General features: G+C 45.0%; 1 protein-coding gene and 1 long non-coding RNA gene across 10 annotated transcripts in view; one reads left to right on the top strand and one right to left on the bottom strand.

Moving 5' to 3' along the window:
- AGAP1 (ArfGAP with GTPase domain, ankyrin repeat and PH domain 1) overlaps positions 1-26,991 on the bottom strand; it is a 289,598-nt gene that overhangs the window by 9,804 nt on the left and 252,803 nt on the right. For all 9 annotated transcript variants that reach the window (XM_079310686.1, XM_079310687.1, XM_079310688.1 and 6 more), the window contains 2 exons: positions 26,805-26,895; positions 20,541-20,763 (listed from right to left, as the gene is read on the bottom strand). In XM_079310686.1, the coding sequence (XP_079166812.1) occupies positions 20,541-20,763; positions 26,805-26,895 (314 nt within the window). The remainder of the gene's footprint in view (positions 1-20,540; positions 20,764-26,804; positions 26,896-26,991) is intronic.
- Positions 1-26,991, top strand: part of LOC306804315 — a 103,517-nt gene that overhangs the window by 4,120 nt on the left and 72,406 nt on the right. The gene's annotated exons all lie outside the window — the stretch shown is intronic.

Raw genomic sequence — 26,991 nt, 5'->3', positions numbered from 1 at the left:
AAACCACATTTGGAGGAGCAAGCAAATAAAACCAACTGTTTGCTCTGCACAAGTCAGCAGCATTTCTGGGATCCACATTCTAAAGATGCTGCAGGGACCTCTCTACTGTCCAACTCTTCCCAAGTGACTTGGAGCTCTCCCTTTTGCTTCCCTCACCTTCTGATGTCTCCTTATTTACATATCAAGTATCACAGAATCCTTAAGTTTGGAAAAGACCTCTAAGATCAAGTCCAACCTTCAACCAAACACCATTGTGCCCTAGGCACTTGTTTGTGTGTCCTTGAACACTTCCAGGGATGGTGACTCCTCCTTCCAATGCTTAACCACTCTCCCAGTGAAGAAATTTCCCTAATATCCAACATGAACCTTCTCTCTGATGCCAAAGACCCTACAGAAATTGCTGATGTCATCAGCCTCTTCCATCAGTCTCATTTATTAATGGCTATTTTTATTTAGGAAAAAATGATGCTTTTTTTTGGCAAGTTTAGAGAACCCAAAGTATTCCCTCTGGTTCCCTCTGTGAGCGATGGGACTTCCCTCCACCTCTGTTTTAGTGGGTTGCAGGTGTTTGATGCCCTTCTCTAACCATAAATCATAATTAGTTTTAAAATAAGACTTTTGGTAGACCTGTTCATGTTTCTGGGAAAGCAAAGTGGGTGAAGCATTTCCTTAGAATAAAAAGGGATGAAGACTTGGGAATCCTCAGCAGTAGCACCTGGAGAAATCCATAAATCCATAAATCCTCTGACTAAAAACTGAAATCTCAATGCTTTTTCTTTTGTTTTCTTTGTGAATTTCCAACAAGGGGATGTGCAGCTCTGGAGTTGCCCAAATGGGCCCCAAAAAGGTGAGATTAGACATGGACATGGCCTTCAGAAGACATGGAAGTGCTCAAGTCCTGCTGAGGCTTTTCCAATGCACCTCTGCCTATTAATCACTTGCAAAGCTTTCAGGTTTTATGATTTACAAGCCATAAGGTGGATAATAGACAGTATGAAACCCACAGAAAACCTGACAGCAAAGAAAATCTGCACTGGGGACTCCTGCCAAAAGTGACAGCAAGTTCCACTTCCAGAGCAACTCAAGAGAGAGCTGTGCAGGGATTTAAAAGCTTAATTTAAAACCAGAATTGAGGAATTAAAGCCTCTTGCCCAAGTATTCTTGGTGCATAAGTGCTCTCTCTCTCTCTCTCTCTCTCTCCAAACTACTTCCCTGCAAATCCCTCTTCAGGCCACATTTGGGAATTATTTAAAAAAGATAAAATGTCCCTAATCTGTTACCAATTAGAAGAAACATGTGAATATTATTTTCTAATTTGTGACTCAATCTTAAAAGCGAACTCACTGAAATAATTACACTGGCTCCTGAATATTCCTATTGTGCTCCTGGAAAAAAAAAACCCAAAACTGAGTAGTGGGTATGTCCTCTACTGCCCGAGACACCCTGGGGCTGAATGTATCAATAAGAACCATCAAAGCCCTGGACATGGACTGCCAAAAACCTGTAATTTCTGCTTTCTGGCAGCTGCAGCCCAAGGGTTGCCAAACAGATTTGTTCCCTCCTAATGGTCTTTGTGCAACTTGTGTTTGTGGTGAGTCAGGATGAGCCAAGGAGGCCCAAGCTGAGTGGCCAACACTGGTGTCCAAGCTGTCCACTGCACCAGTGACCCCTTCCAGGAGCTCTGAGCCAGGATTTATGAGAGCAGCAACAGAGATTTCTTTGTAAAACCCAGACACAGCACGACTTGAGTGAGTAACTCCTGAAAATTGGTAATTTCCTGGTGGTTAGCAGGAGAAGGCCCACCAATGGGGAAGCACAGGCTGCTAATAAATTTATAGTGCGTTATATGCCAATTAGACCCCCTCAGCCCTTCAAGAGGCACCACCACCAATCAGGTTATCATTCCACAAATGTACTCTTTAGGGCTGAGCTCATCACAAATCAATCCTGCATTTCAAGTGCAATTTTCATTAGCGTTACCCGGGACTGCACTGGTGAAACAATGCAGGCAGGTATTTTCCTTCTCCCCTCCGAGCACCCTTCCCTGATGTCTCGTGCACAGCTATTTGCTCCTCCCTGTGCACAGCCATGTCTCAACTGCAAATGGTAAATAATCATTTTGAATAGCACATTAATCCTGCGCTGCACCAGATTTATTACACGCGTCACACGCGGGAGTTTTGCCGTCACTCGCAAGCCAGCCGTGAACCCCCTGCTTAAATTACATCCTTCTACCTGACCATGCACCATGCAAGGCTCTGTCAATACCAGGAGGCAGCAGCTCCCTCAGCTTCCCCACCTCATGACATCCACAAGTGTCAAGACACCCGATGCTGCTTGTTTGGGAATTCAAAAAAAAGGAAAAATCCAGCAAAAAATACTCCATAAGGTTTAGCGTCTGCTTTAAACCTCTGATTACAGCTTAAATCACAGCTTTTCCTCTGTGCAAGCAACACTGCATTTTGGATGCTCTTCTTTGCTCCACTTTTGCTGAACAGGGCCAGGAACAGCCTTTAGTTTTATCTTTGTAACCTGTGGTAGCACGGAGATGCCTCCTGCTCATGAGCGCAGGGCAACCTGAGTCACCAGGAACACGTTTTTCTTTTCTTTTGCTTCTCAAGCCTTGGAGAAGCACACCAGAAACCTATCAGAATATCCTGAGTTGGAAGGGACCCACAAGGATCATCAAGTTCAACCCCTGCCCTGCATGGACACCTCAATAATCCCACTCTGTGCATCCCTGAGCATGATATCCAAATGTTCCTTGAGCTCCTGCAGTCTTGGGGCCATGACCAACCCAACCTGACCCAACCCTGGCTGGGGTTACAAATGTAACATCTAGGTTAGGTGGACTTAGAGAAGAAGGTCCTCCTAATCCAAGAATTCCAAACCAACCTTCACTGCCCCGCTTCTCAGGCAGGTAAGGTCCCCTTGAGTCAAATTTTACTTCCTAACCTGCCCCTACCCCCACTCATTTTAAATATTATGGAGTCCCTTCTCAAAAAAAACACAACATAGGAAGAGCAGCGCCTGATGCCTCAAGCCTTGGGCCGTCACCTGCATCTTATTTCTACTTAACCTCTTAAATAACATTGGAATTCACTTTGTCCCCTGATGGGCGCTGTAATGAGAACCTCCTGTCAATCAGGGCTCCATTAGCCGGGACAGGCTTTCACTTCCTGCAGCAATTTCTTGGATTCCGGGCGCGAATGGCGCTGCTCCTGCGGGGGCGGCTCCTTTCGGGGAGCTATTCAGCGGGAGCGGGTGTCCCTTCTGTCCCTGCTGAGCGGGGCATTGTTCCTCCTCTTGGCTCATGGAAACGGCTTCCTGAGCTGACCCACCTCTCCTTGTCCAGGCCAGGCAGAGGGTTTGCCAAAAACTTCTTTGGGCTGCTCAGTTCAGCGGCGCAGCACAAAACCCACCAGCTGTTTCCAGCCACTGGGGCAGGGGGAGAGCCAATGCTGCTGTTAACCCCTTCCCAACAAAACCCCGGAGACCTGGAGCCCGTCATCCCCAGGGCAGGGGAGCGGGACTGTGAGGTACATCCCTCTTCCTTAAAAAGCAGGCTCTGCTCTCATTTAGCATGAAATTAAAGGCAATTTTGTTTTCCTCCTCTCTCTTGGTTACAACTCAAATTGCAGCTCAAAGAAAAAAAAATCTTACTAAGTGGCTAGAACCACTTTGGTTGGAACATTATCTTGAGAGGAGAATTTCCATTTCCCCGAGTGTGTGCAGTCCTTACGAGGTTCATTTGCAATGAGTCTATCTGTTTTGATGAGATAATAAAATGCATTTTATTTAAAAATATCTCCATTTCCACCCCCCCAAAGGAGTTTAAATGGTCAGTTAATCTTTCTGCTTCAGAAACAACCCACTGAGTAAATAAAAGAGGACTCAAGATTATATAAACCAAGATTTTTTCCAATTCTAACACTGGTCTCGAAGACTAAAATACAGATGTACCTGGGCATTGGCTGTGTGCATTTTCAGTATAAATCAGTTTAACTTTTAGCCTGGGAAAGGCAAAAAAAAAAAAAAAATGGAAACAAGATGATAGTTATCTCCAGCCTTCTGTGATTCTCGAGTCAATAGTAAATGGGGGGACTCGTTAGTGCCATAGTGATCCAATCAGGATGAAATTATGCAGTCATGTAAGAAATAATATCTATTAGGCTAATTTAATCAACGAATACTTTACAGATGAATTAGAATGCAGAATCCAATTATTTCAAACATTTGGACTGTCAGCCCTGTGTTTTTGAAGCGGTGGAAGAGGCGAAAAGGAAGGCTTTAGGATCCTTTCAAGATGGGGTGGCTGGGCTGTGTTTGTAGCAGGAGAGCTGAAAACAGCAGGAAAAGTGACAACCACAATCAGCACCTTCTGTGGCTCCTGGGGCACCTTCCCCTGGGATATTGGCATGGACAGCTTGATCTGCTCATAGTGACTGTCCCAAGTCTGGGTGATTTCCCCTGGCCAGTCACCCTCTGAAAGGAGGGATTACACTCTAATCTCAAGGGGTCTTTTGTGACTGGGAAGGTGTGCCCCTGGCTTGGTGCACAACATCCCATGCTCCATGGATTACACCTGGCATCCATTCCCTTGGAAAACCAAGGTGTTTCTTTACAGCACCATGCAAAGAGAACTGGGACAGACAGAACTCTAGCAGAAGGGGAAATCAGTTTAAAACACCACTTGACTCAAAAAAGAGGGCACAGAACTGGGGCCGTGGGTACACAAATCATGATCCAGCCTGACTGAACATCTGCTCTGCTGATGCTTTGTCAAACCATAGGAAGATCATGAAGCTTGCAAGAAAACCATCACTGCTCCACCAAGGAGACTTAGGGATTGGCTCCTGGCAGTAGAATAATGGCACATCCCACCATCTCTGTAGAGACTCTTCTCCTCAGTCCATTGGAACTGCTGTTTCATAAAAAATAAGAAGAGCAGCCACCCTCTGCATTTTGAATAACAGAATGGTTTGGGTTGGAAGGGACCTTCAAGACCATGTCATTCCAGCCCCTCTGCCATGGGCAGAGACACCTTCCACTATCCCAGGTTGCTCAGAGCCTGGTGGAACACACAGCTTCACCACACAGGGCCTGCCCATCCCATTTACCATCAGAACAGTTATTTCAAGACCTGAAGATGGCTCAAGCCTACAGCACAAAAATGACATTTCCTCCCCTCTCTCATCATTAGTAGAAGTTATTTGTTTGTACAGAGAAAAACAAGGCTACAAGAAAGCAATGGATACTTTAACCATGTGGAATATCTTTCACAAAGAGCTGAATGAGCTTCATAATGGAGCTTAAGCTGAAAGAATCAATTTCACTCTCTGGGCTTCAGCATTTCTTTTGACTATTTGAGTGATATCATGAAGAACAGAGCAGACCTGGTGCCTGCTGCAGAGTGTGGATGCCCCATTGCTCTGTGAGGTCTGTGCTGTGATTCCCAAAGTATCTGGGATCCAAACATTTTTCTGCCCTGTCATCTGGAGCAGTTAATGGACTCTCTTGCTTATTTAAACATTTAATGCTCTTCTGATGCCCAAATTATGCCTGTTTCCTGTGATGGATTAGCACAGAATGCAGCAGTGACAATTTTCTGCAATCTGCAGAATATCAAATTTTGATTGCTTCAGGAGGAAAAAGTAAAGTTATAAGCAAACTGATTGATAAGGAGCGGAGGAATACTTCATGTGGTGGCTCATTGGGAGCCTTGATAAATGCCTGGCAGGACTGTGATGAGTCCCCACAGAAGACATGCAATAACTCTGAGGAGATTTAAGGTATTTATTGCTCAAATAAAACAAAACCAAGTGACATGAGTAGGTGAAGTAGCACCAAGTGATTACAATCTGCTAATCAAGACCAAGTGCAATTCGAATTTTTTTGCAGAGTAAAAAACCAAACTAATTCTCCAGCTTGCCTACAGAACACTGATGGTTATTTTGGGAATTTTCTTCAATGAGGAATGGGGTTGTTCCAGAGTCAGGTCTTTATGGTGGATTATCTTCTAGTTAATGCTGGCAGTTGTTCTACTTTTGGGTGGCAGATTATTTAGCAGTACCTTCTTAAGATAAAATAATTATCTATCTATCTATCTATCTATCTATCTATCTATCTATCTATCTATCTATCTATCTATCTATCTATCTATCTATCTATCTATCTATCCCATAAAGCTATAATACATATAAAATACCTAAGGTTAGAATGGATGACCTTGGAGATCCTTTCCAACCTTAATATTCTGTGATTTTCTCTCTCTCTACATGGACACTTTCCCAGGGCTCCACTCCCTTCCAGCAGCAGCTTTTCCAGCTGTGAGACTGAGAGGAATTCCCAGAGGAGCATCCCTGACATGGTGCAAGCACTGCCTTCTGCTCCCCAGCAAGGTGTGGAGAGAGCTCCTCTGAAGGGATGAACTGCTCTCTCCTCAATTACAAATCTCTCTCGTTCAGGGCTTCCACAGCAATAACATGCCAACAATCTCCTGATGCTGGCAGAGGCAGGTGTGACCCCTTCACTCTGAAACAGCTGCTGAGCTGTGTCTCTGGGAGAATCCCTAAAGTTCTCCCTGAGTGTGAAGGGACTTTGCATTAAAAGCATCTTCCCCAAAACAGTTCAGACTGAGGGAACCTCCTGAGAGACACGAGGGAGGAAAAAAGCCACCAGTGAAAAGCATGATGCATTTGAAGGGAGGGTTGCATCAGAAGCACCTTCTCCTTCAGAGAAGGGAGCTCACTGAGCCCCCAGTGCTGTCTGGCTATTAAAAAAGGCACTTGCAGTTAAGCGGTGAAGAGAACTGTTTTTATTTTCAGTTTACCATTTCTGGGTGGGGTTGATGGATGTTTTGGACAGAAGAGGCTGAAAGGAGGCTTTATGAGCCAGGATGATTAAAACAGTTGTCTTGAGCTGAGTTTGTCTATTGTGAAAAGAAGTGGGGGAGACTCCAACCAATCCATCAGCAATCCACCCCTGGCAGACACAGGCACTGATTAGACACGACAGCTTTGCAACAGGTTTGAAATCAAAGTGCAGTGAAACTAGCCTGGCTGGCTGGGTGTGTTTGGGAAAGCTGCCCAGGAGCTACAAGGATCCTGAAGATTTTCAGCTTTTCCAACTCCAAGAGTCAGCAGGGGAACACCAGTGGCCTTGGTGGCACTCCAAGGAGGATAAAGAAGATCCTGGTAGTAAAACAAAGGATGCTTAAAACTCTCAGTCTGAGAACAGGTGGATTTGGAGGATCTGACACCTCTGATGTGGCATTTAGGATTTGGCAGTGCTGAGTCAAGGGTTGCACTTGATGACTTTGGAGGGTTTTCCCTACTTTACCCACCCCATGAATCCATGATATTTTAGATGCAAAGCACATCCCAAAGGCAGGGTGTGTATTCCCAGCTATCCAAACAGACCATGGAAGAGCAAAGCACCTGCTGCCTTCCCTGCAAAATGCTTGGACCTTCTGGGGCCATCACATACCCCAAATCATTTGCCCTCTGCTGATAATGCTTAAAATGAGGCTCCTGAGCTGCATCAGCCCATTTTGTTTACTGCAAAATACTATTCCACCCTGAAGGAAAAGGAATTAGTGATTACTCTGAGATCTAAACAATGTGACAGACTTAGCTGGATATTTTGAACAGCTTTTATAGTAAGGAAGAAAAAAAGCTATTGCTGATGGGTTCTGGCAATTAAAATATTTTCCATCTGACAAACACCAAGAGTCAAAAGGAGCTCTATAGAATTCCTGAGCATTTGTTTTTGAGCTCCTGGATGAACCAGAATGGATGGAGAGCTGAGAACTGCTGGGTGAGACCCTAAATTGCATCTTGCTGGGAATCTGATCCCAGTCCCAGCAATCCTGATGTTTTGCTTATGGTCTGTCTTTTGTGAATTGCTTCTGAAGGATACAACAACCTGGCAGCTACCTCAAATCCTGCCTGGATGCTTGGAAAAAAAGCTCCAGCTCCCTCAGAGATCAAGTGGGCAGCAGCCCCTTAACAGGAACTGGTCTATGAGCTACCACCACATGTCTAATTAATGACCCTGCCGGTCGCAGCTGGAAGAGCTGAGCTGGGGGTGATTAATTAAATTAGCTGGCAGAGGAAATTACAGTGGAAAAGCCAAAGTTTGATTGCTCCATAATTAACCACAGTGCAAATAATATCTGCATCTATAACTTCCAGCGATGAGATCAGAAGCCAATTGAATTTGGCACTGATTGAAGCTGTAAATATCCTGTGGTGAAAAATGATAGGTTTGTTCTGAAGGGAAAACTTACAGAAATGGACATCCAGCGGATGCAGGAGGGGAGCAGGGGACAGGGAGGAAAGAGCACTGGAATTAGATCTTGATCTCAGCTGATTTCTGCAGTTTTCTGCACTGATAAGAGGACTCAGTGTGAAACAGGAAGAAATATTTTAAAATCTGAATGCTCTGAAATTCCTTAGCAGAGCTTTGGTGACTCTGGAAAGCGAAGGCCACTGAGATCATTCCATCCCTTGCCCTGCTCCACACTCTGTGTTTCCTAGTGCTGGCAGTCACTGCACAGCTGAAGAAATACCCAGTCCAAACACCTACCTGCTCCTACATCCTCCATCCCATACTCCTGCTCTTAGGAGCAGTTTTTTGAAATTCAAGAACTCTTTTTTCCAAGGAGATCACCTCCAAATGCCTGCAAACCCCTCCATCCCCCTCTAAATCACTATCATTTCATTAACCCCCTCAAGCATCTCCTGCTACTCACTGAAGACTTGAAATATTTCTTACCATTCTTCTCCAAAAATCTCAATTTTGGCAAGTTATGGTCATGATATGTACTCACCTCAGTCCTGCATCATGTTGGATTACTGTGAGTTCTATCCCTCTTCCACTGCTGGTGAGTTCTGGCTTAAAGAAACTCAGGTTTTTTAACTGAGGCCTGAAATGCAACCCCTCAAATCCCCAAATGAGCCAAGATTTTATTTCCTCTCTTTTCAAACTGCTACCCAATGTACTCTTTCACAAAAACTGCATGATCCAGAAAAGATTTAGTTTTTATATTTCTGAAGCAGTGAAACCAATTTTCCTGAGTGTGGAGTAAAGTGTACTATATACACAGTATTTCCTATTTTGTGTATTTAATACTTATTTTTATACATTATCTTGGATTTATCAAGGATATTATATATATTCTTGATAAAATAGATACTTGACCATATTATATTTATCTGGTAATATGTTTCTCCAAAGGGAATCCACTTCGTGCGGATCAGAATCATCCCATGAACCAAATTTCTGCCAAAACACTCCTGAGGATATTGGCACCTCCTTGGCCATCAAACCCTCCTCACCAGGGCACCCCTGGTACAAAAAAAAATTACAATTCTATGAAAAACAACAGGACAATATTTAATTGTGAACACACAAGTCCTACTCTGCTTTGCCATTTCTTTATGAAAATCTGGGCAATCATAAACCCAGCTCATTTTTTATGCTGCTTTATTAATCCTGGCTGACAACACAACTTTTTGGGGTGCCCTGAGAGCCTTCCCTGTAAACTGAGGTGGTTTCTGCATGTCCTATTTTGGCAGGGAGATGGTCTGGCAGTAAATAATGTAAACCAAACCTGTCCCCCAGGATGTCAAATGTGCTTTTCTCTTACAAAATACCACATTTAGTTTGGAGGCTCTTTTCCTTCTACTTCTGAGGCATCCCATGTTCTCCTCTGCCTCTCATTCCACATCTCAACACACACATTGGTATCAAATGAGCTGTGGTGACTCCACAAAAATGCAAATATGGGAACAAACACCAGCTACAAATCAGCTTTGGACACAAATGAATTTCAGAAGTCCCAAAACTTTGTCAGAAGAGCCATTCTCATCTCTCATTTCACCTGGTGCATTCCCCTCCCACATCCTGCACATCCCTAAACCTTGCTCACTCATTGACATCTCCCAAACACTCCCTGATGCCTTGTAAAACACACCATGTCCTTAAAAAAACCATTCAAAATGTTGGTGACTGATTTTTAACAAATAAAACTCTGCATTTCAAAGGGTCCTTTGGCTCCTGAGTTTATCCATCCTCCAAATAAATTTTGTGTGATGGTGTCCAGAGCTGGGAGCACTTATCCAACCCAAACTGGAGTTCCACCACTCCAAATGGCAATTGCAGTAGCATTTCAAATAATAATATTTATTTTAAACACTAATAATATGGTTTGAAATAATAGTAGTTTAACTTTTCTCCTTGACCAGAAGTACTGAAGTAATCCCAATTATTTTCTGTAGCTGTTTTCTGGTTTTTTTTCCCCACCTTTTTGCCTGAATGCAACAGGTGAACCCAAGGAAACTCAGGAATCTATTTAGGGCTGGTCTGAGCTGTGGGAGGACAAGTGGCCAAAGCAGATCTGGTCTGGAAAGGCTCAGACAGGAGCACACACATGTCACTAGCAAAGAATTAGAGCTGCAAATTTTGGCTTCTTGAGATGAAAAAGTAAAAAAGTCAACTTCTGAATATCTTCTTTTCATAAGATACTCTTCAGTTTTAGCACACAGTGACACAGTCCTGTGCTTTCCACTTGCAGAAGAGCCTTAGAAGCATTCCTGGGGTTGTGATTTAATTTTATGTGCATCTCAGTTTCCCAAGCCTGGCTGGTGCTATACAGACAAGTGAAAATACAATAAAAACACCCCTTTGGAAATTCTGACCTGGATGAAACCAGGAAAATGCAAATCTTTTGGAGGAAAAGCCAAGTTAGCAGGAAGATTTCTAGGCCATGACATAATCATCTGTTCAGCACGAAGGCATTTTGAAGCTGGGCCCATGCACGCCTTTTGAGGCTCACCAATTACCAAGACACGGCTTCTTCTCACTCCCCAAATTCTCACACAAAAAATGCCTCTGTGACAGCACTTTGCTCTGTCTGCACAATCTGGTTAATAGGCACAGGGAGGGGTTTCATCTCCTCTAATTCCTGCCTCTCACCCCTCACCTGTGCTCCCCTCAGCACATTTCCACCCATTCATTAATTACTTGAGAGCTGCTCTGATTTCTCCTGGTCACTCAGTTCTGCTGTCCTGCACTCCAGCACCCACACATGGAAAAATCCAGCTGGAAGAGCATTATCCCAGATGAACAGAGAATATTTGAGAGCTGTGGGGAACCTGCATTTGGGCTGCTGTGTATATCAAGTTTCAGTCCAGTCAAAAACCAGCACCATCTTTTCACTGCTGCCCTTTTCATTTAGTTATCTTACTGAAGTCTTATCTCCCCAGTCCCTTGCCATAGGCTACCAGCTTCCTGCAGAGCCAGAAACAAAGCTCAGTCTTAAACAAAGGGGGGAAAAAAGGGAAAAAAGCACAAAAGAAAGTTGGTCACAGTTACTGTTAGGGAGCCCTGCAGGTTCTGTAGGCAGGACCAAAGCGAGGGGATGCTGATGCTTCTGTGCCTCGTGTCACCGGCCAGCAAAGGCACCAGGAGCAGGGAGAGGCACTGCCTGCCTTCAAAGCACCCCCAGCACTGCCTCAGCCACAGCTCTGCTGTCCCAGGAGCTCAAACACATCCATCCACACGGCTGAAAACACAGGAGGAACACAGCCACCATCACTGGTGACAGTGCCAAGTGCTTGCGGTCTGTGGGCACAACCTTCCTGTGACATCCCACCCAGGGAAAGGACCATCCTGGGGAGCACCTCCCATCCTCTCCTCAGATTTAACCACATCCAATTTATGTCTCTCTTAAACAGCAGAAATGCAGAAACAGCAAAAGGAATTTATACAGCAAAGCTCCCTCAGCACAAACCAGGAATGAACTGGCTTTACAGCCAGGTCCAGAAAGCAATTTGAATGAGGTTTGGTTAAAGTGCCTGGGGGAGAGCTGGTGTGCAGAGAGGCAGATGTGACCTCAGGGCAGGGCAATGAAAGGAACAGGTTAAACGTCAACTACACAGAAAAGCTGCAAATCAAATGAAAATACTTTGCATAAGATTTCTTTCCAACTGAATAGGTATTTTTCAATCTGCTGGGTTTTTCCTCAAGTGCTTGACTCCCAGTACTTCCCAAAATACTTTGGATCTGACCTGGGCACCTCATAACAGCTGATGCCTGGCACTGGACATTTTTAAACTCAATAGCTTTATTTTGGCCTTTGTATTATTATTAATACAAGTTCCATCCTTGCAAACAGCTGAATTTCAAGAACAAACAAGTGTCCAATGCTTTTCCTTTTGGAAATAACTAACAAATAACTGGTGAAAGAGCACCCTGGTAAGGCTGCCCAATGCTTTAGACAGCAAACTTCATTTTCCAGTTGCTTTTAGCTTGCCATATTTAAGATGAGACTCTCCATATCTATTCCTCAGGTGCTGTGGAGTAGCAGATATGTGCATCCACACATGTGGTGTGCAATTTAATGCCAGTGTTAATGATACCCAGGAATTTTCTGAGGGAAAACTAACCCACAGTGGTTTCCATCTGACTCCTTTTCAGGGATCCTGGCCTTTGGCCATCAGCCTCATGTAAGCTATGTTTCTCCTTTAAGCTATAAATTTACCATCCATTTTTTTCCCATCTGAAATTAAGATTTTGTTCTAATTAGCCCTTCCATTCCTCTGTTCCAAACTGGCCCAAGCAGCTTCTAATAAACACAGTGATGGTTTTGTCTCTGTTGGTGAGCTCTGAGTTGACCTTTTCAAGTGGATTCTGGCCAAGCAGATGTGAAGTCCACTGAAGACACACTGGTCTTGGAATCTCTCTAGCCCTGGTAGGTGTTTGGGAGGGAACTAATACAAAAAGAGAAATAACCAGTCCGTATCTAAAGTGAAATTAAAGTTTGAAACCAAGACCCTACATGGTTTGGAGACCTTCAGGACAGGCACTCACCCACAATGAGAGCCAGATGGGCTTTTATTCCAGCAAACCAAAAACAAAACCAAGAAAAACAAAAAACAAACAAACAAACAAAAAAAAAAACCACCCAAAAAACCCCAACCAAAAACCCAAAGAAACAACAACAAAAAAATCACTTTTTCTATTGCTGTTGATTATAAACTTATGAACACTCTTTTCACCCCGAAAATCCTCCTTTTTGAGTCCCGAAGTCAAATCCTAGATTTTTCCAACTTTAACAGCTCATCAGCTTATTTTTTTAGGGATTTTCAGCTTAACTTGGTACTTTTCAGCGTGGCAGCCAAATCCACAGAGAAGGAGAACCCAAATTTACCCAGAATCTCACCAGAATAAAGGTACCTAGAGCTGACTGAGCCTCCAAGGGACACTTTCCAGGTTGCTCCAATCCCTGTCCAGCCTGGTTTTAGACACTTACAGGGATTCAGTGAAGTGGTACTGATGCTCTTTAGATTGAAAAGAAGAACATCACTGTGACTTTTTAATAAATGCTTTCATAATCTGCAGAAGACAGAAGCCCTTTTTTTGCAGGTTTCCTTTCACCACCACCGAGAAAAATAACAATTGTAATAATTATTGCAAACCAGGCTCCTGTTTACCCAGAGTCTGAGCTTTTATCAGAGGCAGCTTTGCACACAAGAAAGGTGCAGCTGAGCTGGGGAGCATTTCATCTAAAGCACTCATTAACTTGGACAAGCGGGGTCGAGGGTGTTGTGGCTGTTTTGTTTTGATTTTTAATCATGCAGGCATCTCCCAGGCTGCCGTACAGGCACTGGTGTTTTACTGGATCAGCTCCTGGGTGACAAGGGCTGCCAAGCAGCTGCAAGGACAATAAAACACAATATTACTACTACTACTACCACCACCTTTCCTCTTTGGAGTATTGCATTTGTGCTTCCAAGGTCTCCAAAAGGCTGAAGCCTGACCAGCAGCCACCCAAGCTGATATTCCACCTGCCTCACTTTGCTCTTCCTGTCAGATGCATTTCCTGGAAGCTACTGACGAGTGACAATTTCATTTTTTTGGTTCAAATTTAATTGCAAACCAACCCAACGTGGAAGCAGACGAAGGGTTCACTCCTCCAGCTGCAGCCTGGAGTTTACTGGCAGCAGTGAATCAGTTTCTTTATTTATAATGTCTGCGTTGCAGAACGCGATGCCGCCGTAACTAATAATTTATCCATTTTCCTCATTATCTCCATGAAATATCTGCTGTCCAAAACAGAGCTAATAGAACTCCAGCTCGCTGGGAGTCGTGCTGCTCAGTGGAGTTCAGCCACCACGAAGAGCAGGAGCGAGTTTTGATCGATCCCTTCCCAAAGTCCAGGCTGGAATCCTTAAGCCAAACCTTAAGCCCAACCTGCGGTCCCCGAGCAGCTGCTGGGCCAGCAGCAGCCCAGCTGTCTAAACTTTATTGGCAGCAAATGTCACTCTTGCACACGAGCTGCCTGCCTGGAAGAGCCAAAGGCACATCTTGGGCTATCACATCCCATCACATTCCCCGACGAGATGTGAAAACCGGAATGGGAAACGTCAACAGAGTCGGGGTGCGGCGAGGAGCGGGGCATGCCCGCTGACAGCAGCGCCGCCCTGACAGAGATGGGCTTGGAGTTGCAATTAGTGGCACTGTCATTTTCGGCCGCTCCTGCCAATTAATTAAGCCTGTCAAATGGAAAAACAGCGGCATTCACATGATAATTTATATCGGGAGAGACTGGCCCCGGCAAAGCCGCCGCTGCCGCCAACAAAATCCCCTCCGAGCGCTTCAGGAAAAAAAAAAAAAAAATATATATATAAAGAAGTGGAAAGGGGAGGGGGGGGGAAAGAAAGAAAGAAAGTTAAACTGTCCTTGTTATAATTGTTAACTCTGATCGCTCAAGTAGAAGATGGGCTGATTAAAACTCCAAACGAGCCCCCAGCTCGCTTAAATCTCAGAGTCCGGAATGATAGAATCAGAGGAGTTTATTCATACCATTAAGCCCCAGAGAACTTAATTGAAAGAAGAGCATAGCCTGGACCTTGACAAGCGGGAGGTCACAGTAATTGCTGCCGGACATATTTAACATTAAGATAATCAGGCCATTAATTACCCTTTGGATCATTAAATCAGCCAGTTGCAAAATGAAATTTCTGCCTCTATTACTCACTTGAGAGACCACAGGGGTGGCTTTTAATTTATCAGTGAGCTTGAGATACAAAGGACCAGGCTTGGGGAGGAAGGAAAAGGGGGAGAAAGGAGGGGGTTTGCTTCAGCAGAGGCAGGAATATCAATCCGCCATGCTTGGTGATCGTGGCAAATTAACTAGGTAAGATAACCTCAGCTTCTAAAGGCAGAAGCTGGGGGTATGTAAATAGATGAGGGCAGACAGGGAGATCAGAGCCTGCACACCACTTAGCAGGATAATAAAGGAAATCATCCTTGATTATCAGTGCTAATTTGGACACTGCCGGTAGCTTGTTATGCGTGTTCTGAGTAGCATTTAATTAATTCAATTGCTTGTTAATGAGGGAAGTGACATGTGGGGAGCAGATGCCACCCAACTGCAGATGGGTTCTGGTCAGCCCTTCACAATAAAATCTTTTTTTTTCCTTTTTTTTTTTTTTAAATTTATTTTTAAAAACCCCCTTCCCCCAGCCCTGGAACAGAAAGGTATCAGGCGTGGAGGAGCAGTGAAAAGGCACAAAACACTGACCTCATCAGGCCAAGATCTGCCACGGAGCTGGAGCTGATAATCATGGATAGAGAGGTACCTGTGCTCCCCCAGGCCCCATTCATTCCTTCTGCCAGGAATCCAGGGCCAGCAGCACCACAGACTGATGGCCAGAAGGATCAAGGGGTGAGGGAGATGAACACAGCAGCCCTACAAGATCCAGGATGTGAGAGTAGGATCTGAAGCACTCCGTTTCTCTGGGCTTGCCCTTTATTTATGATGAAGGAGTAATTAGTTTTACAAAGAAAAGGATTAATATTTTCATGGAAGGCACAGTACAACATTTTTCATCCAAGTCACTCCCCAGTGACCAGCTCAGCGTCACGGTCGCTCTCCTCAGAGCAGCACAAGCCAGGCTTTGGTGCAGGACTGTAAAACTCAGCTCAGTACAGTGCAGCTGCACAATGTTGTCTCTGACACCATTAAACTGAGTTCATTAGTGAGCAAGGATCACACTGGATCTCCCCTTGGAAGGTGAGAGCCAATTCCCCATATTGCTGGCTCCCAACTCATGGCTGCTCAGCCAGTGCTGGATTTTCCTGTAACCCTTGGTACCCAGAATAAGCAGGGAGGCTGCTGAGCAAACAGACCTGAGCACAACTGCTCAGTTAAGCCCCAGTTAAAGAGCTTCAAACTGCCTGAACTTCTGTACTCATCCCTCAATTAAAAAATCCAGTTTTAATGGAGTTGGACATTGCAACTGTTTGTGAATATTCCTGAGAAGATGCTGAAATGGTGCAGTCCTGTCTGTGTGTAGCTAATGCAGATATCTGACCTTGTTTGAGTAGCAGAACAGGAAGTGTGGCTGTGATATGACCCTGTCTTCCCTCAGCTTGCCTGTGGTGGAGGTGGCAGAAGACAAAGAGGTCCCAAGCTGGCTTCCCCAGATCTCCAACATTCCTCCACGGAGCTGCTCAGCCCCACAGAGCTCTCCAGCCCTGCACCACTCCACAGCACTGTTGTGAGAGTGTGCTTAAACAGTATCAATAGCAATTAGAGGGAAAATCCTGATCCCATCCCCAGCCCCAGTTAATTGTTGCAACATTGATTTACTCTAATTTGACTTCTCACTCCAAATTAAAGCTGCATTACCCAAGGAGGGACTGCAGGCAGCTCCCCCTGCTCGCCCCCTCCCCTCCAAGACAATAAATTTAATATTGAATACACTCAGAAAAAAAAAACTGGTTGTTGCAGGATCCATACTGAAAGATCTTTGTCCTTTTTGCACTATTTTTCTTTTTTTTCTTCCTGTGAGTAATTAAAAGATGCTTTTCTTGACTAATGATCCCCCTGTTTAGGAATGGGAAGTCGATACTCCTTCACCAGCAGTCAGCTTCAATTTGTCACAGCCTCCCGAAGTTTGAGCGGCGTTCTCGGGGCGGCTGGTAATTGCTGGAACCAATTACAGCTCTCCAGAGCTGACCTCATCAGGGACCCACACACACCACAGCTCAGGGGCCAGCAGCTCTCTGCTCCCTTTCACACTCGAGTGTGTGCCTGTGCTGGGGCTTTCCACTGCTCCCCCACCTTTCTGTGCTCACCAGAGCTCGTGTTAATTCCTCCTTCCTCCCCAAAATCACAGTAGCACCCTCAGCTCTGCCTCGTGCCATTCCTTGGGGATCCCACCACAGCTGTGCTCCCAGATCCTTCCAGTTCAGTGCCAGAGGCCACCCTTGGGTGTGGCTTTTCACTGACAGGGGCACTGAGATCTGCCTGTGGAATTCCAGGATGGTCTGGGTTGGAATGGGCCTTAAAGCCCATCTCATCCCACCCCTGCCATGGCCACCTTCCATAGACCAGGCTGCTCAACTCTCCAACCTGCCATGACCTGGAATATATTAATATCAGAGGATATACCTGGGCAATGTATCCCTGATCAATGCTGGAGGGATAATGCCTTTTGCTGAAGAGCTCCCAGACTTTGAATCTTACATACCCTCCAATCTCAGAACCTTTCTGGCTTTCAAATTAAGTATCCAGGTTTATCCTTTCCCATTATTTTCTTGGACAAAGAATCTGAAATGCATTTGAGTGGGCTAGAAAAGGACAGCAGTATTTCATGTGGTTTCATCATAGAATCTCCTGAACTGGAAGAGACCCACAAGGATCATTGATCCAACCCCTATCCCTGCACAGACACCCCAACACTCCCTCCCTGTGCATCCCTGAGCTCATTGTCCAAACACTCCTGGAGCTCTGACAGCCCTGGGGCTGTGCCCATTCCCAGAGGAGCCTGGGCAGTGCCCAGCACCTCTGGGGGAAGAACCTTTTCCTAAAATACAACCTGAACCTCCCACAACACAGTTTCAGCTGCTCCCTGGGTTCTGTCTCTGGGCACAGAGAGCAGAGGTGGGAGCTGTCCCTCATGGGGAAGCTGCAGGCCATGGTAAGGTCTTGAATTGGATAAAATCTTATTTTTGAGTGGGCAAAATTACTAAAGGGATGCTGTACTCACAGCCTGGCACAGCTGTTTAAGATTCCTTAATTATTCCATGACCTAGAGTTGCTGTTTGGCAATTCCTCCTGCCAAAAACCAACTCCATGATCCCTCCACCCTTTCCTCTAGTCCACAGAAACACACAGGATGCCACTGCAAGCATAGAATGATCAGTGCCAACTTCTCCCAGGCTGAAGGGACTGCTTTGAAAGCCACATCAAGACTTTCAGGTTCCTTTTAGTGCAGCCTGTGAACACTCCTTGAGCCTCCCAGCCCAACTATTCAGTATTTGTGGAGCAGCTCATTACTCTTTTTTTTGTGTGTCTCTAGAAATCTGTGGGTTTCCACTGCTGGCTTAATCTCCAGTAGACAGACACAACATGAAAAGGTGAAACCCACCTGAGCCCCTCTAAAAGTGTCTGTTAAGGGCCCATCACAGAATCAGATTCCCAGAATGGTTTGGGTTGGGAGGGACCTTCAGAACCATCTCCATCCCACCCCTGCCATGGGCAGGGACATCTTCCACTATCCCAGGGTGCTCCAAGCCCCTGGACTTGAACACTTCCAGGGATCCAGGGGCAGCCACAGCTTCCCAGGGCCTGCCCACCCTCCCAGGGAACAATTCCAGCCCAATATCCCATCCATCTCTGCCCTCTGGCAGTGGGAAGCCATTCCCTGTGTCCTGTCATTCCATGCCCTTGTCCAAAGTCCCTCTCCAGCTCTCTTGGAGTTGGCTCTTCCCCCTTCAGTCCCTCAACAACAGCAACAAAAGGAAGGTTTGTTTAACCCTCCTTTCAGGGCCATTTTAGCTGCTTCCAATAGAATTCCTCATTGCAAAACTACAAACAGCAGCAGAGCCTCTACCTGAAAAACTTGAATTTATTTTCTCACCACAGCTTGGACAGAAGGATTGTGATGCTGGCAGAGACCAGAGGGAAGCACAAAAGGAGGCACACACTTGGAAAAAGCAGAACTTTCTGGTATTTACGTGAAATATTTCATTTCAGTCTCTGCTGCAAACAGCAGAGGAATGGGAGCAGCAAAGATTGCAATTCCTTTGTCGGAAAATTTCCACATCATCCTAATTCTACTTTTTCTAGCACCTCTTTTATCACATAAGCGTGAACCTGGACACAGAGCTAGAAAATCTTATTTATAAAATGAATCTTTTTGTCCAAAAATGTTGCAGTGCAGGAGAGAGAGTGCAGTGGTATCAGTGACAATCAGCATCAGCTGAATATAACCATGAAGATGCACAGAAACAAAGTGGGAGAATTAAAATAAGCTCTGAGTATGAAACACTAAGAGAAAAAAGTTGATTTTCTGGAAGTAAAATTCAATCCCAAATGAATCATTAATTGAAATGGATGGTGCTCTCTTCATCACAATCACACAGATTTTAGATTTTTTGTGGTATTTATTATATGACTACTGAAATAATGTGATTTTTCTTTTTCTTTAACAGAATTCCAATTGAGTGCCAGCATTTTCATTTCAGGTGTTTAGAACTATTGCTCCATCTCACTTCAGCAGTAAGGAGCAACATATATTTGTGAGGTGCAAGAATATAAAATCTCTGTATTAAAGTGATAGTAATGACTGAAAGTTCATTTCAATCTACGTGATAAAATCATTGTATCCAATAACACACAGGTACAGAGCAGACATCCCATTTCTGCCTGAAACAAAATCTCTCTTTGGAGCTCCCTGAGCACTTTTAAATGCACAGCCATTCATCTAAGTAGCCTGATTAATGTAGTGGCTTCATTCTCGAAGATGAACCAAAGGTGGCACCACAAATTCATTTTTCAGGGCTAACGAAATAATGCAATAAGAAACAGTTGACTTCATTCCACACAACAGCACAAACCCAGCCCTCCACTGCAGGAGGTGGCCCAGGAACAGTGATCCTTCCACCTGATCCAAAAGTGGAGAAAGTATTCTCCAGTTTGACACTTATCAGATTAACTAAGCACAGGTAGGACAACACATCACAGGAAGATTTTACCTGTGTGGAGCTATGATAGGCAGGTAAAATGCTGCTCTCAAAGGAATCACCCTTCCAGCAGCTCATGGCTTCATTTAAACCACACACACAAGAGAAGTAATCAGGACTTGGAACACCCCTGAGCAGAACCAAAGACCTGACAGCCAGGTATCAACACCCTGAAACTCTGAAGGGAAATTATGACTGGCAAACTGATAGTCCAAGAGCAGGAACTTTGTGGCCCAGCTAGACAAAGGAGCACATGACAGGATAATTCAGATAGAGCAAGGAGCAGGCAGGAAGTTTCCATCTCCCACTGAACAGAAAACTGCAGAGCTGCTGAGGAAACCCTCACGGGACTGAGAAAGCAACGAGGCCACTCAACTTCTGCCACCCCCTCTGACACACGCTGTTCCTGGACATGCAGTGAGGACACAAAGAATGACTGTCCCACAGGGAGGATTTCAAAGCGCGCGCCGGGCGAGGCGGGGCCAGCCAAAACCCACCTGCTGGAGTCTGGGGAAGGCTTCACGTGGCCTTGGCTGTTCTCCTCCCACACACTGTTGGCCAGCTCGTTGCCAATGGCTGACATGACCTTGATGAGCTCGATGGGCCAGTCGTCCAGGTCCAGGGAGCGCACCCGGGACAGGTGCGTGCCGAGGTTGCGGTGGATCCCTGAGCATTCGATGCAGATGAGGGCTCCCAGGTTCAGACTGGCCCAGTCGGGGTCTGCAGGACAAGGGACACAGCTGTTAGGACAAGGGAACACCCAACAGAACCTCCCAGCTGCTGTTGGTGTGTGAAGGTTTGGGTTCCAGGGGTGGCTTGTCCTAAAGAGCACCTGGGAGGTTTTCCAGGGTCATCTCTTCTGGAGTAAAAAAAATATCAAGTGTGATGTCACAAAATATCTGGAATGGTTGGATGGATGGGCAGAATCCAATAAAATTAAGTTTAATAAATCCAAGTGCTGAGTCCTGCATTTTGGCCTCCATAACCCCCTGCAGTGTTACAGGTTGGGATGGTGTGGCTGGAGAGTGCCCAGGCAGGAAGGGACCTGGGGGCACTGATGGGCAGCAGCTGGACAGGAGCCAGCAGTGTGCCCTGGTGGCCAAGAAGGCCACTGGCCCCTGGCCTGGGTCAGGAATGGTGTGGCCAGCAGGAGCAGGAGCTCATTCTGCCCCTGTGCTTGGCACTGGTGAGGCTGCACCTCGAGTGCTGTGCCCAGCTCTGTCCCTCAGTTCAGGGAGAACATGGGGACATTGAGCACATGCAGAGGAGGAGCAGGGCTGGTGAGGGGCTGGGACACAAACCCTGTGAGGAACAGCTGGGGGAGCTGGGGCTGTTCAGCCTGGAGAAAAGGAGACTCAGGAGTGACCTTATCATTGTAGAGCTCCCTGAAAGGTGGCTGTGCTCAGTGGGGTTGCTCTCTTTCTCCAAGCAGCACTAACAGAACAACAGGAAACAGACTTAACGCTGCGCCAAGGGAAATAGAGGATGGATATTAGCAAAAAGTGATCAAGTACTGCAATTGTCTGCCCAGGGAGGTGGTGGAGTCACCATCCCTGGGTGTGTTTAAAGAAATACTGGATGTGGCACTCAGTGCCATGGTTTAGTTGAGGTGCTAGGGCATGGGTTGGACTCAACGACCTTGAAGGTCTCTTGCAACCAGGTGATTCTGTGAAAAGATGTATCACTCCAACTCCAGTCAAAAAACCCCTATGAATCAGAGGGGAAAGGAGAAACAAAGGAAATGGAACCATGATGATGAAGCAGTGAAGAAAGCCCCTCCTTGGGAACCCAGAACTGCTTGTAGCCAGTTGAAAGGGAAAAAGGAGAAAAAAAATAGAGCCTAGAAACAATTATCTACATCAGCTCCCTCAATAACCATGTACACCACACAGTTCCGTGTGGCTCTTCCATGTGACTCTTCTCCCATCTCCAAAATCAGGGAGATGAACACCAAGAAGGAAATGTCCCACTTGGAACATCCCCAGTTCCAGGGCATGGGCCAGGAGGATTCCAGTCACCCACAACAACCCCACAAAGAGAGAGACTGGGACAAACCTGACAAGATGGGAAATTCCATTTTTCCATCATTTTCGCCATTGTCTTGTGCAATTTAAACCTAGATTTGTATGGATTGCCTTCTCTCCAACAAACATTCACTTTAACACACACAGCTGAAGACACAAGAGGAAATTCTGTTGTTTTTTTCCTAACTCCCTGCTGTCAGATCTTTTCTTCATGCCTTACTCTGTGCATCCCAAAGAACTACCCCAAATGCCAAGCAGCAAAATGAAGATTAATTAAGAGGGCAGGCAATTCTTACTCCTATCTAAAAAAAAAAAAAAAAAATTGGAGTTGCCAGAAAATGAATTTCTAGCATTTCCTTCTGTTCTGAAAAATTAATCCAAAGACTTGTCTTGACTCTGTGTAACCCACAACTGAAAAGCTGTTTCTGGCAGCCAAAATATGTGGAAACAAAAAATTTTCTAGTTATTTGCTATGTCATCTTTGGACAAAAAATAGGAAGGGAAAGCTCATAATTTAAATTGTGAAGTCCCACATCTCACTGAAGGCACCGACATTTTTCAATCAGTCCATTGAAATAAAAAAATACAACCAAGAAGAAAAATCCCCCATCTTACTCCACTTTGGTTAAAAGTTCCTGTCCGTACCAAGTCTTATACACAATTTAATATCTACATTACACAGACACAGCATTTCAGATCTCAAAAAATCAGGTGAGATCAAACTCCTGCCATGCTTTCCAAGCTTTTGGTGCAACAACTACAACAAACTCCTTTAATTCCATAATTCTTCTGATACCTCCATTGTTGTTTTGCCAGTGGGGGAACCAGTGGTGTATCTGTAAAACACTATAAAAATCCCCCAAACTGCAATTTGTTGGTATAAATTTGAACACAGCATGTAATAATTTGAAATTTGCAAACTGTGACTAGGATGAAACCCCCTGACCTGCAAAGGTCAGGGTTAACCTCACAAAAATTCAAAGTGCAATGAGCTCTAGGAGGCATGAACTCAAATAGAAGCAAGAGAATGGAATACCAACTTACATTATTCCAATTATTCTGACAGAACTGGTGTTAAGGACCTGACCTCACTCCCAAATATCTCTCTACTTGAAGCACATGTAGTGCATCTTGTATTGAAAAAAATCTTTAATATTCACCTACTTCAAAGCACCACAGAATGGTTTGGGTTGGAAGAGCCTCTCAGTTGCCAGCACTGCTACTGAAGCAGTGAAGGGACTGAATTCAGGAGTCTCTCAAAACAGCACCCAGGAAGTTCCATGAAATTTTACCAATATATTATTTTCAATTTCAACAATCTGACAACACACAGCTGAGTGTGAAGGTAGCAAATGAGAAAGGACAAGGGCTGACCTCTTTATAGAAACTAAAATTGTTATCACCAATTCATACAACAGGTGATTAGAAAGCTGTAAGTACTCAAAGTTGGGTTTTTTTGCTTTTAAGATGCTACAAACCCATCTCCCTTTTCCTGCCAATGGTGAGAGTAATTCTGAATTGGAGGATGCTCACAAGCACATGGCAGGCGTGGACATCAATGTAAATGGAAGAAAAAGCCCACTCAGTGCAGCTAGAGGTGCTTTATTAAAAATTGGTCCACCAAAAAATGAGTTTTTTAGTGCCACTGAATATATCTAGATTACAATTTTCGGCTGCTAATATTCTCAAAAACACTTGGCTCCCTCATTCCCTGAAAGTCTCTTCCCCACTCTGACTCACGCCTCAATCAGCTTCACCAGTGGGAGGTGAAAATTCTCCCAGGAGGATAACCCATTCCCAATGTCTCCTTCATCCCTTTGGACCCAAGGAGGTGATGAAAGGCTGAACCTTCCTGAGGTCAGCAGCTGTAAGGCACCCCTGGGCTGAGCAGAGAGAATTGCTGGAAAGAGGAGCAGAAGAGCCAGGGAAAGAAGAAGCAGGGTGAAGGCATCTTGAATTGCAGCAGAAAAGGGAGAAAAGTTTGCAACTTTCCCATTCTTTGAGGTTTCTTTTTCTATTCTGCATGAAAAATTGAATTTTGTGATGGGTAGGACAAGATTGCCCAAATCATTATCTCAGTGTTTGGTTTTCAAATATAAAATACACCAGAGTAAGTGATCAGGTTCCTGGAAAACTCAGGATGAGAATCCATGCTTTTAAACCCTCCCTTATTTTCTTATACAACAGCAAAGACCTGTTGCATGATGTTCCAGGATGTTCCATGTCCTCCAGATATCTTGAAAGAGTTGACTCATATTTACCATCTGGCAGAGCCAATATCCAGAAATTCAGCTGGGTTTGCCTAAACAATTGGATCACCTTGGGTGGCTTCTCCAGACAAAGTCAGCACTGGGACTCCACTGCTTTGGGAAAAGGCAACACCAGTTTCCTTTTGAATCATGACATCAGATCTTGGGCACAAACTCCAGCTCCTAAAGAGCACTTTGCCTCTTCTCTTGCTCTGGGATGGGAATGATAAAAGGAGAATATGGAATAACTTTAGCTGGAGGCTGCCAGAGGGCTGGAATGCTGTTAACATAGGTTAACATCCAACAAGGCAGAATTCCCCAGTGAAACAAAATGCTGCATCAAGTGCTCAAAAGGCAAAGAGCTCCAGAAAGAGGAAGAATGAGACTTCTGAAGTGGAAGATTGATGGCTCCTGAATAGAGCTGAGGGATGGCAACATCTCACACTTCTGTGCTCCCAAACATCTGGCTCTGTGGAGATGCAAACAGCGTGAGAGTTCCACGGAGTGCTGGGGTTTGTGATGCTAAGTGCTCTGGGGTAAGGACCTGCCCAGGCAAGGCAGGAAGGGAGGCAAGGAATAAAGCAAAGCCCTGCAGAAAAAGCAGCAGGCTGAGGCTCATCTCCTCTGTGTGTGTGTGTTTACATTTTAAGATCCATCACTTTGGAAATATCTCACATTTTTCCAAAGGAACGACAGTGGCCTTAAAATCAGGAAGGTCAAACAGCAAGAGGAGTCAAAGAGGGTATAATTCTGAGAATAAAAACAAATCCAGCTGAGATTTCAAAATCATCCCCCTGCAAAAGCTACATGACAGAGTGTTGCCAAAATGGGCTGTCCCACTCTGCCCTCTCCCAGCAATGTGTTCCTGGCACATCCCTGCTGTTGGCACCACGCATGGGGGACCAGCTTGACCCATGAGCAATCTGGCTGAAAACCAAATTGGTTGGGGGGGAAAAAAAACCCAAAAAAGCAAAAGAAAAAAAAAAAAAAAAAGCACTGCTTTCTTGCACAAGCATTTTCCTGATTAGACATCCACCCCAGCTGCATAGGTGCATGGCTGGAGAGAAACAGGGCATTGGGATAGAGCTGAGGTGGGTCAGAAGGATATTGTGGGCAAGGAAGCTGCCTGCACTAAAGAGATTGCATCCTATAGATATATAATATAATCCTCCCATAAATATATGTATATAAATACAATATATTTGTGCATTTTCTAAATGTTTATGTGGTTAGCAAGGCTAGGAAAATGCCACCCACAGTGGCACAGGACTCAGCACCACTCCCACCGTGGGCTGCTCAGAGTGAGTACTTCAAATGCTCAGTGAGTACTTCAAATGAGCTAAAAATCCATGCAGGGCACTCCCAGACCCCCTCCTCCTCACCCACAGCACACCACCCTTGCTGCCTTCCTCCTGAGCTGCATCAAAGCTGTGGGGGAAATCTCAGTGACTGCCAGATCACTATGAAAACACACTAATAAATAAGACTTGGGCTCCAGGTGCTAAAATACCACTCAAACCAAGCTTTTCCCTGGTTTAGCATGTGCTGAATCACTTAGAGTGAAAACAGAGACCAAATCATTGGTGCAAAAACACCTGCACTTGTGTACAAATGTTCTTTTTACACTGGGGTGTCAGAATGGCTTAGACCAGGAGTCAAGATCCCAGGCAGTCAATCTTTAAAAATAAAAATCCCACCTGAAGAAAAATAAGTGAGTATTTTTCCATTTTAAGCATGTGTAAAAATCGCAAGGAAAGTTCTGACTTCCAAATATCAAAGAAATAAAAATGCACAACTTCTCAGTCCTTCAGCTCCTACAACTAATTGCTTTAGAGCAAGAGAACTTCCTTTCTGTGGCTTTGTTGCAAACCCCTGGAACTAAAGAGCACCAGAATAATGGCCTCAGTCGGGGTTAGTGAGGTGAAGCACAGCTCAAAGTATTCCTGAGAACACTCTTCAGAACACTACGTATATGTTTTAAAAAATAAAAAAAAAGAGGGGGAAAGAAACACAAAGGGGAAAAAAAAAACCCATCCAAAATCAGTTTTCTAGTATCCAGATATAATGAGCAATGACTTTGGTTTCCTCTGACAAGCAAGCCTAAAAAACCAAACCAAAAAACCAGCAATCAAGCTCTATGTCTTTGAAAATATTACCATGGCACATGTGCCCTCACCATGCAAAACAGGAGGGAAATGGAAAGGACTGATGTCAAACAGCAAACTTTTTGCCTTTTCTTTGAAAGAAAGTACAGAAATGCTGACATTCAATGGGGAACAATGAGGGGAGAAAATTAGGATGCACTCGATGTGGCAGATACAGAGCATAAATTAAGACCAAACAAGTCTGGTTAAGCAAACTCCTTAATGGAGCAGAAATGTGCCAACAGCAGAGGGGAGGGAGCAGCAGGGAGGCCAGGGCTGGGTGCTGCCCAGGTCCTGGCCAAGCAGAAGAGGTGAGAGTGCAGTCAGTCAGGTGCTGTACTCACTCTGTGCCTCGCAGTCCACGCAGTGGGAATTGCCTCTGATGTTCCTGATGGACTGCAGGGCCATGGCCTCGTTCTGGCTCGTCAGGCGCGACTGCGGAGTCAGAGACAGCAATGAGCAACACCCAAAAAACCCCAAATCACACCACTGACCTGAATGGACAGCACACCCCAAAGCCCAGACCAAGGT

Source organism: Erithacus rubecula (assembly GCF_903797595.1).
Source record: "Erithacus rubecula genome assembly, chromosome: 8".
NCBI lineage: Eukaryota > Metazoa > Chordata > Aves > Passeriformes > Muscicapidae > Erithacus > Erithacus rubecula.
This window is presented reverse-complemented; position numbering and strand designations above follow the sequence as displayed.